General features: G+C 49.5%; 1 protein-coding gene across 1 annotated transcript; it reads left to right on the top strand.

Annotated features, from left to right (window-relative positions):
- Nucleotides 1-8,349: 8,349 nt before the first annotated feature.
- Nucleotides 8,350-10,913, top strand: TMEM160 (transmembrane protein 160). Its single transcript, XM_080908264.1, has 3 exons — nt 8,350-8,650; nt 9,579-9,671; nt 10,518-10,913. The coding sequence occupies exons 1-3, from the start codon at nt 8,443-8,445 to the stop codon at nt 10,781-10,783; spliced, it is 567 nt and encodes a 188-aa protein (XP_080764390.1). The 5' UTR covers nt 8,350-8,442; the 3' UTR covers nt 10,784-10,913.
- Nucleotides 10,914-11,011: the final 98 nt, after the last annotated feature.

Here is an 11,011-nt window from a genome sequence, read left to right as displayed (position 1 = left end):
GAGCCACATCCCCAGTCCCCACTACACGGTCGCGTCTGTGACGCTGGGATTGGGGAAGAGAGTGGCACCTGGAAGACAGTCACAGACCTTCCGTCGAAACACAGATTAAGAGAGGTGTGTCTGTGTCCAACGATTGTTTCCCCGCATGGTAAATAAGGTAAGATGCTAACTGTTCTTCAGGGGGTTAGTGATGTCTGGGTTTTTGTTTGGTCTCTTTTTTGTTTTTCTTGTTCTTTTTTGCTTGTATAATTAATTCATTCTTTTTTTAAAGGTTTATTTATTATATATGAGTACACTGTAGTTGTCTGTCAGACACACCAGAAGAGGGCATCAGATCCCATTACAGATGATTGTGAGCCACCATGTGGTTGCTGGGATCTGAACTCAGGACCTCTGGAAGAGCAGTCAGTGCTCTAACCACTGAGCCATCTCTCCAGCCCTGCTTGTATAATTCTATCATCATGGCAGTGTCCAGGCAGGCATGGTGCTGTAGGAGAGTTCTACATCTTGTTCTGCAGGGAACTAGGAGAAGACAGCTCGGAGGAGGGTCTCCAAGCTGACCCCTACAGTGACACACTTCCTCCAACAAGGCTAAACCTAATGGTGCCACTCCCTGGGCTGAGCATATTCAAGCTACTACACTGTGCTGTAGTCTGTAGTACTATAGGCAGAGGCAGGAGGATGGCTGCAAGCATAGCAGTGAATTTAGCTACAGCTTTAGCTCTTGGCAGGCTGCATACGCATACCCGCCCAGGAGTAATTTGGATTCGAGAATGAAAGACACACACACAAACACACACACACACTAACACTCACACACTCCAGTTAAGTTTTGACATGCTGTTTCTAGCTCAAAGGTCGGACACTTCTAAACCTTCCTCTGTTAGCAAATGTTCCCCACAGGTACTCCTGAGACTCCTAAACCTTCCCCTGCTACCCTAGGCCCAATGGGGAAATGGCCAGTGGCTGCTTACCCGAATGCTTACGCTGCTGGTTAGTTTTCTCTTCTGTAGCTCTTATGTCCCCTTCTTCTCTCCTAGGCCATGGTGATTCTCTCCTCCTGTCTCCCAGTACACAGCCCATGCAATCTAAAAGTTCCACCTCAGTCTACTGTCCTTTGGCTCTTTACAGATTGATGAAAAATCAATTGGGGACAAGGACCCTCAGCATCTGGACAAACATTCCCTGTTTTGGGGGACGGATTAATTCAAAGCATTGGAACCAATCCTCAATGTGCAAGTTCAAGGCCAGCCTGACCTACAAAGTGAATGAATGAAGGGGTAAAACAACTAAACTGGTTCTATTGGCTAGGGAGGCAGTCGTGCATAGGGAATAGTTTAGCAACCTGGAACTCCACTTGGCTTGGACTATGCACACATCCCTCTTCAAACAGTACAAGGGGCACCTAAGAATGTCACCTGTATTCTTCATGAAGACCCTTCTAGTTATGCACCACACAACTGTTGGTGACCTGGGATCACCATCAGCATGGTAAATTTTCATGTAAACAATAGAAGTAAGCTACTCCCTTCAGCAAACCCTAGGAAGCACCATGTTTCTATTCAAACACAATGTAAGAAGTATGGAAAATGGATGAGCTGTGCTCAACTAGTTTGATGCATGCAGCAAACTGTGTCCCCTACTCCTCCCACTAATTAAAATATTACCTGAGGATAGGGGGGTGTCCCCGGTCCCAGCACTCAGGAGGCAGAGGCCAGATGACCTCTATGGTGAAGGCTGGCCTGGTCTACCTAGTAAGCCCAGTAAGCTTCAAACCCTGTCTTGAAAAACAAACAAGCGCTGGAGAGGTGGCTCAGTGGTTAGAGCACTGTCTGCTCTTCCAGAGGTCCTGAGTTCAATCCCCAGCAACCACATGGTGGCTCACAACCATCTGTAATGGGATCTGATGCCCTCTTCTTGTATGCAGGCAGAACACTATGTACACAATAAATAAATATTTAACAAAAAAAGAAAGAAAGACAAAGGAACACCCACTGCTCTTGCAATGCCCCAGATGAGTTCCTAGCACCCACATTTGGCCATCAAAAAGCACGTCTACCTCCAGGTCCAAGGGATCAGACTCTCTCACCTGGCCTCCGTGGGAACTGCACTGTCATCCAAGAAGACCATACCTGCAGACAAGTAAAAGATTATTTATTTTGCATGTATGGGTGTTTTCACTTCATGTGTGTCTGTGCACTATAAGCATACAGTGTCTGTGGTTCTGTGTCCCATGTGGGTGCCAAAAGCTAAACCCAGGTCCCTCTGCAAGAGTGTTGAGCGTTCTTAACTGCTAAGCCATGTTTCCCGACCGTGTACACGGTTCTGTTTGTTTTGTTCCTACCCTGCCGGCTGCAGGAAATCCTGCAATGCTTTATAGTGAACTAGATCGTGGACACATTTTTAAAGTTCCCAAGAGAGTTCTCCAAACCTCAGGTCTAATTACCAGCCAGCCACAGGTACACCTCTTTAAGGAGGTTTTGTTATCTCGGCCTTACCCTTGCTAGCATTCACACAAGGGTTCTTCTTTCCTCCTCACTGGCACAAACCGGATCACTTCCCTAGCCAAAGAATGTGAGAAATGGTCCCTGGTGTTTTCAGTTCTCAGGGTGACCTCTCCCTTCAAGGCAGCTTCTTTCTAGTTCTCAGTCCTGCCTCACTAGAATGCAAAGACCTCGAGCCAAGCTGGAGATGTCACTTGCTTAGCAGGCCCTGGGTTTCATCCCCACCACAGAATAAGCTAGGCACGGAGGGAGCAGCAGGCCTGTAATCTCAGCACTCGGAAGATAGCGGCAGGAGAATCGGGCGTTCAAAATTATTCTCTGAGCTGACACAGCACGTTCAAGGCAAAGCTGGACTATATGACGCCCTGTCTCAAAAAGAAAAAACATTCAAGGAGTGGATGAAGGAGCAAGAGTTCATGAGTATCCTGAGCTGGATGGTCCATGGCTATGATCCCAGCACTCCTGAGACTCGGCCAGGAGGATCAAGTTCAAGGCCACCCTGGCTCTTGGACATCCCTCAGCTCCAGCCTGTTATAGGGCCCTCCTGGCTGGCATGCCCAGCAGCCCCTACCTGGAACTTTGTAGCTGAGGGGCCTGGGATGCTTGTCCCTATATAATCTAACCATTTTGGTTACCTGTTCCTTTTGCACCCTTGTCCCCTTGGCTGCTGCACCCGGACCCCCTCTCTCCCCTTTCTCTTCCCCTCTCCATTCTCCCTACACGCCCCAACTCAGTCAGGGTCCACTCTGGACCCTCCAGATGTCTGCTTCCGGATATGCTTTCTATTTTAATTCAATAAGCTCTCTCCTCTGCCATACCTAAGAGCAGTCGTGTCTTGTTGGGATTTCCCAACAAGCCCATATAAAAACACACAGTCCAGTTATTATAACACATAAGCCTGGGCCGGGCAGACCTAACACTATACTAACTTACTCCCCAGCTATACGACCCTTTGCCTCTCTAGGTTTCTTGGCCACATGGTTCTGCTCCATCATGGCTATCTCTCTTTCTCCCCCCTCCTCCCCTCCCCCTCCTCCCCCTCCTCCCCCTCCTCCCCGATCCTCTCTCTTTCCCCTCTAGACCTCTTCTGCCTCTCTACTTGCTCCCACCCTTCAGGACTTCCAGCTCCACCTTTCCCCTCTACTACCCAATCACATGCTCTAGTCTTTATTAACCAGTTAAAATTCACATGACATCATCTGACTATGTGACCGGCTGCTCTTCTGGGGCCACCCCTCTTGAGAAAAACAAAATTGACATCAAAATACAAACAGTATCAAGACAACAGCCCACTACAATGTCCTTTCTTCTTTTTTTTTAATTTCTTTTTCCCGTTCACTTGTTCACTTTCTTTTTCTATGACTACCGTAGATGACACTCTCTCAGATAGCTGTACTCAAATTTACCAACTGGAAATGACCCTTGGCCCATATCACTTGACGTGGTTCCTGAGTCAGCATCCAGAGTGGCTAAGCCTTGTGGCTGTGTTCCGTATGTCCTGAAGTTCAAGGGTGGGCTGCAGTTATTTAGACACTTGGCAGGGCCTGGGGTGGCCTTGTGCTCTCAGATGCGTGAGAGGTGGGAATTGGTTGAGTGCTAGGACCTGGACCTCGTTCCTCTCCTCCCCAGCACTCACAGCAGGGTAGCTAAGTTCCCACACAGCACATCCAGAATATAACACTGTCAAAGTTTGTCATTTATAGAATGAAATTTAAAGGTGCTGTTTTTTTTTTCTCCTAACCTGACTTGCTCCAAAATGATTGAGAGGAGACCTATTGATTGGCTCAACAAGCTTTCCCTAGCCCTCTGTGTTATCTAGCTACTTCCCATCATACACTGCTCCCTGCCCCCCCCCCCCCTTGAATCTAGTTTCTCTCTCACTCACACTGCTGTATCAGTCTGTCCTCATGGAATATTCTCTTGGTGGCTTATCATAGTGACCATCTTCTTCCACCTGCCTCATAGAGCTTCTCCTGAAGGCTCATCTGCCTCGTAGCCAACTCCCCCTGACCCCGTTCTTCTCCCTCAGGGCCCCTGACTGGAATGGGCAGTCCAGTGTGAAGAAATCTGGGGTCTTGTTTGTTCCTTGACTACTTTGTTTATGCCTTAGAACTGGCCAACTTCTTTGCATGTACCTAGAATGACTGGAAAAAATTAGACCCAGTTCAGCATTTGTTGGGTCCATACTATAATGTTGTCTAACTGACTCTTTTTTTTTTTTTTAACTTTAACCCTCCCTCCTTCCCGCCCTTGAGACCTGGTTGGCTGACTGAGCTGGCTTGGTCAGTCCAACATTTCTATCTCTCCTGCCCAGTCATTGGCTGCTCAGCCTTTTATTATCCAGTCAGAGAAAATTGGGGAGCATCTTCGCACCACATTGACAAGGCCTATGTCCGGACGATGTCTAGATGGGGGATGCACAGAAACAAGCATCTGTTCCTAAGACTGTCCTCCAACAGTCACTTCTGCCAGACTCTTCCTTTCACACAGGGTCATCCAGGCCTGGCTGGTTTGGAATATTCTGCTGTCCAGCATTTCCTCCTGCCTTTACACCCCAGCTGGAATGACTGACAGTGTGGATACCATGCCAGGTTTACACAGTGCCGGGGGCTGAACCCCTCACCAATGAGGCTGCCTCTCCACGCTGGACGTCTCTAATACCAACTGTCAGACAGACAAGTTCTGGTGGCACATGGTAACTGTAACTTACGAAGGTGCCACAGTGGGGACTGGCTGCCACACTCGCTAATCCTTTATCTTGTCACCTTGATTTATTTTCTTTTGAAAAAAAAAAAAAAGCCAGATTCAAGCCAGATATGGTTTCACAAACCTTCAATCCCAGCACTCAGGAGGCAGATACTGGCAAATTTCTGTGAGTTGGAGGTCAGCCTGGTCTACACTGAGTTCCAGGACAGCCAGCACTCTGTAGAGAGACCCTGTGTCCAAAAACAAGACAAAACAAACAAAAGGTGAGAAAGGTCAGGCGGTGCTGGCATGAGCTTTTGATCCCAGCATTACTGAGGAAGAGGCTGGTGGATTCCTGATCAAGAAGGTTCTAGAACAAATGTTAGTGGTTCCTCAAAAACAAAACAAAACAAAACAAAACAACCAATCAAACAAACAAAAAACCAGTCAGGAGCCGATCTGATGCAACTCACAGCATGGTCTTTATTCTATTCTAGCCAGTGAACAGTCACGCAGGATGGTTTTGGTGGCAGGGGAGCCCTGAATGTATGTTAGGACAAGGCTTTATAGTAAGCAGCAAGAAGGGAGTACATGTGCAAACATCTAATCGGAAAGTTACTGTGGCCTTTAACATAATTGGGTGGTGCTGGGAATCATATTATAAACATTTTTTTGCTCCCTTCTGCATTGGTAGTCATTAGGCAGGGGGTGGGCTTGTAATCTTGAGGTGCAGGTTTGTTGGGGGAATAATCTGGGGATGCTGGTCTTGACAAGGGTGAAACCTAGAAATGCTGGTCTTATTGGGGATTAGAGACTGTAGCTAGGGTCAGGTTTTTTTTGTTTGTTTGTTTGTTTGTTTGTTTGTTTGTTTTTTGTTTTTTTGTTTTTAATAGTATAGAATAGAGCTTATTCAGGGCATGGGGAGTAGGGTTAAGAGGGTAGTAGGGGCAGAGAGAGAGAAAAGGAGCAGAGAAGCAGAGGCCAACCATGAGCACATGGAGAGGGAGGAGGGGCAAGGGGGGAGAGCAAGAGCACAAGAGAGTGAGCTAGGGTCAGGTTTTGTTGCGGGGCAACTTGGAAACGAATGCTAGGCACCAGCCTCTTAATTTACTTGAGTTCAAACTTAGGTCGGTGTCTTAGGGTTTTATTGCTGTGAAAAGACACCATGACCAAGGCAAGTCTTATAAATGACAACATATAATTGTGGCTGGCCTACAGACTCAGAGTTTCAGTCCATTATGATCAAGACAATAGTATGGCAGTATCCAAGCAGGCATGGTGCAGGAGGAGCTGAGAGTTCTACATCTGGAAGCCAGGAACAGGCTGAGAATCCTCAGACAGCTAGGAAAAGGGTCCTAAGCCCAGCCCCAGAGTGACACACTTTCTCCAACAAGGCCACACCTTCTAATAGTGCCATTCCTTGTGACAAGCATATGCAAACCATCACATTCCACTCCCTGACCCCATAGGCTTGTTCAGACACATGAGTCTATGGGGGCCATACCTAAACATGGCTTAATAAAAGTACTTTTAGTCCAACTTCCAAAGTCCCCATAGTCTATAGCAGTTAAAAGTCCAAAGTTCAGGACTGGAGAGATGGATCAGTGGTTAGAGCACTTGCTGCTCTCCCATAGGTCCTGAGTTCAAATCCCAGCAACCACATGGCAGCTCAGAACCATCTGTAATGGTTCAAAACCAGATGCCCTCTTCTGGTGAGTCTGAGGACAGCTACAGTGCACTCATATACATAAGATAAATAAATCTTTTTTAAAAGTCCAAAGTCTCTTCTGAGATCCATCCAACTGTAATCTCCAAATTAAGGCAGGCAACCATCTAGGCAAACTCCAAGGTCTGCCATATCTATGTCTGTTGTCAAAGCGTTCTTCAGATCTTTAACTTCTTTTTCATCTTTGTTGACTGCAATCAACTTCTTTCTCCTGGGCTGGTTCCACTCCCTGCTAGCAGCTTTCCTTGGCAGGTATTCCATGGCTCTGGCATCTTTAACATCGTGGGGTCTCCGAGGCAGCTTCAATATTACAGCTTCTCATTTCAATGTCTGGGATCCACACATGATCTTCTGGGCTCCTCCTAAGGGCTGGCGTCACCCACCTCTCCAGCTCTGCCCTCTGTGGCACTTTAAACTCAGGTTCATCTACTGCACCTTCGCTGTTGTTCTTGGTGATGAGCCCATGGTACTGGCATCTCCGAGACACAGGGTTCTTCCGTTGCAACTAGGCTTCACCAATAGCTTCTCATAGGCTCCCTTCATGTTGCCAAGCTTTTGCATAACCCCCTCAGACCTGGATTGACAACTACATCTGAGGCTGTATTTTCGCCAATGGCCTTCCATGGCCTCTCACAGTCGCAAACCTCAGCTATTCTTTATGCCTTCAAAACCAATACCAGCTTCAGAGAGCCTTGGCTTTCTGGAACCAAGGCTTTTTTTGTGCTCTCAGGTGCCATTTCCCAGAAGATTTTACCACAGTGATGCTGGTCACTTCTTAATCACCATGCAGGGGGGCGCTTTTGATCTTTGGGGCTTCCCCTTAGCTTCTTTCTCTGAAGCTGTTTTTGGCATCTCCTGGGTCTTCTGGGTTGTCTGTGGCTGTCAACAGGGATCTTTGCCAGGTCCCGAGTCTTCTCTTGTCTGCTTCTCCTCTGCAGTCTCTCTTCTATTACATACTCTCTCTGCCACTATGACCAAGTTTGATTCCCAGTCCCGGGGATAAGATCGGTAATAATGTTTTGGAAAAAAAATGTAAGTAAGGACAAAATGAATGCTCAGAAATGGCATCTTATTAACATCGCATAGATGACAGACTGAAGAGGAATACAACAAAATAGTTGTGTGTCCTCTGTAATGAGGTAACTGGTAGTTGTTTTTGTGCGTTCACTACAGTTTTGCAACTAGTTTAAGCAACTGGTACAATTTTTTTGTTTTCGAGCTGAGAGCAGTTACTTTTTTGAAACTACAAGTCCCAGCAGACATTGCGTCTCACCCTTCTGCAGGTCGAACTGCCTGCCGTACATTGATCTCTGGGATTTGTAGTCTGATAATAAATGAGGTGGGTTGCACACTACCGGCACACATAACTGAGGTGGAGACACAGCCAGATACACCAATAGGCATTACGTTCCGGGACTGAGTTACGGGCAGATCACCAATAGTCGCGTCACTTCTCGTGAGTGATGTGACTTCCAGCCTACAGTAGGCCCGTGGGGCGGAGCGCGTGTCGCGGCCCCATTGCGAGCCATGGGAGGCGGCTGGTGGTGGGCTCGGGTCGCGCGCCTTGCCCGCCTGCGCTTCCGGGGGTCTCTGCAGCCGCTTCAGCGGCCCCGCAGCGGGGGCGCGCGCGGGTCCTTCGCCCCCGGCCACGGTCCACGCGCGGGAGCCTCGCCGCCCCCGGTGTCCGAGCTGGATCGCGCGGACGCTTGGCTCCTCCGCAAGGCACACGAGACAGGTCAGTGGCAGGTGCCGGGGTCGTTCGCGATACAAGGAGAGGGGTTCCGGTGTGCACGTGGGAGTGGGCGGCGAGAGTAAGGCAAGCATCTGCTGGGAGCAGGGCCTGTGCTCATGGGGGCAGCTTCTTCATGTGGGCGTAGGGAAACGTTGTTGGGGTGGGGGGTAGGAGATTTTGCAGCTTGGCCCCATAGGGCACCATCTTTCGGGTCCTGGCTAATGAGATACAGCAGGGATTAGTGTGTGTGGGGGTTACGGTTAGGTTAGGGGAGATAGTTGGCAGCACCACACTGCCCAGATGAAAGACCGTCCCAGAGGCAGCTGGGAGGGAACAAGTTGCCTGCGACAGGGGTATCGGTTAGGATTGCAGACAGAGGGGACCACTTGGAATAAAACAAGAGTGTGGCTACCCGCAGAAGATGGGGAAGTTCCGGATTGGACCAGCGTGTAACCAATGGTAGAGAAGGTGGCTGCTGATTGGAGGGAGAGGTGTTCTAGGCTGCAGGGGGTGGAATCTCAAACATGGCAATGGGTTGGGGACTGGAGCCTGGCAGGTATAGAATGGGGCTAGTAGTGGGAACCGCCTTTTGACGGCCATGTAGGAGCCGTTACCACGCAGAAAGGGGAAGCTGAAGGCGGGCCTGCTTGGAGAACTTTCTCCCAGAGGTCCGAGGAAGAGAGAGAGAAGAGTAAAGAATACACAAGCGAGCCGGCTTGGGGAGACTTTCTATCCTCAGCCTGAACGTCTTCAATTCGTGCTCTGGATTTTGAATGTCTGGGACAGAAGGGTAAAGGAATGGGACTTGCATGGGGCTTCCCAGAAGGGATCCGCATCTAGAATACCGTCGTCTTGTGGCTGAGTAGGGTGAGAAGGGATCTAGGAAGCAGGGCTTGACTCATGCAGAACTCCAACCCCCAACTCCCCGCAGCTTTCCTCTCCTGGTTCCGAAATGGACTTCTGGCATCAGGCATTGGAGTCATCTCCTTCATGCAGAGTGACATGGGCCGGGAAGCTGCCTATGGTGAGTATAGACTATCCCCTATGAGAAATGGGGGCCCTTCCCCCCTTTCCTCCAGTTGTGGGTTCTTCTACTTTAACAGCTGTAAAAGGAGAGCACCCCCTTTTCTCTGACCCCACTGGTGTAAGGCCCTCCTACACCTCCTTCACCGGCATTGGGAGGAGTCCTCCAGACTGTTTGCAAGTGGCCTTGACTTAAGTGTACACCTTTGTCTGTACCCCTTGACCAGCCCCTTTGGATACTGGATTTCACCTCCAAGTCCCAGATGCCTGTTTACAAAGTCTAGTGTACGTGGCTCATGTACTTGAGCCCCTGTCTGCCTTATTTATTAGTTTGTTTACTTATAGTTATAATGGGAAGGAAAACAGCCTACTAGTTAAGTGCTGTATCACTGAGCCACGCCCCCAACCCCTCACTGGGGGATTCTAGGCAGGGACTCTACAGCCGAACTACATCTCCAACTTTTCAGTGTATATGGAGACCGTGTGCCTGCCTGGTACCCATGGAGCCACAAGAAAGCACCAGAGCCCCTCAGACTGGAGGTGCCACCACGTGGGTGCTGGGAACTGAACTCAGGCCGTCTGCAAGGGCAACAAGTGCTCTTAACCTTGGAGCCATCTCTCCAGCACTAGCTCCTCCCTGCCCCCGCCCCATGTTATTTTGAGAAGGTCTAAATTGCCTGAATAAAGCTTCCGTTAGCTGACACTCCTCCAGCCTCTCACGAGCTGATGTTAGAAGCCTTGCCCGGCCCAGTGCTCATACTGACTCATCTTCCCCACCCATCGCCCTGGCAGCCCCTTGGGATACCCTGGACCCTGTAACTATTGACTACTGCTCCTTCTTCCACAGGCTTCTTCCTGCTGGGTGGCCTATGCGTGGTGTGGGGTGGAGCCTCCTATGCAGTGGGTCTAGCATCACTGCGGGGACCCATGCAACTGTCGCTTGCTGGTGCTGCCGCTGGTGTCGGGGCAGTGTTGGCTGCCAGTCTGCTCTGGGCTTGCGCAGTAGGTCTCTACATGGGCCAGTTGGAACTGGACGTGGAATTGGTGCCTGACGATGATGGGGCAGCCAGTACAGAAGGCCCAGATGAAGCGGGCCGGCCACCCCCCGAGTAAACAGCAGGGCTGTGGGGACTGGCTGGGCCTGACGACTGGGACATTAAAACCTGACCCTTCAGCAGTTCAAGACTCTTGAGTGATAGCTCCTGTTATCTGGGGAGGTACGGAGGGGAGAAGAGAGCAACCAATGGGGATGAGGCAAGATGGCTCAGTGGGTAAGGTACTTGCTCCCAAGCCTGACAACCTGAGTTTGATACTCAGGACCTACATGGTAGAAGGAGAGAC

Source organism: Micromys minutus (genome assembly GCF_963924665.1).
Source record: "Micromys minutus genome assembly, chromosome: 32".
Taxonomy (NCBI): domain Eukaryota; kingdom Metazoa; phylum Chordata; class Mammalia; order Rodentia; family Muridae; genus Micromys; species Micromys minutus.
This window is presented reverse-complemented; position numbering and strand designations above follow the sequence as displayed.

Coding starts and splice junctions, on each gene's coding strand:
- TMEM160 (XM_080908264.1), top strand. CDS start 8,443: ATGGGAGGCGGCTGGTGGTGGGCTCGGGTCGCGCGCCTTGCCCGCCTG. Junction 8,651..9,578: donor CCGCAAGGCACACGAGACAG/GTCAGTGGCAGG, acceptor AACTCCCCGCAG/CTTTCCTCTCCTGGTTCCGA. Junction 9,672..10,517: donor GGGCCGGGAAGCTGCCTATG/GTGAGTATAGAC, acceptor CTTCTTCCACAG/GCTTCTTCCTGCTGGGTGGC.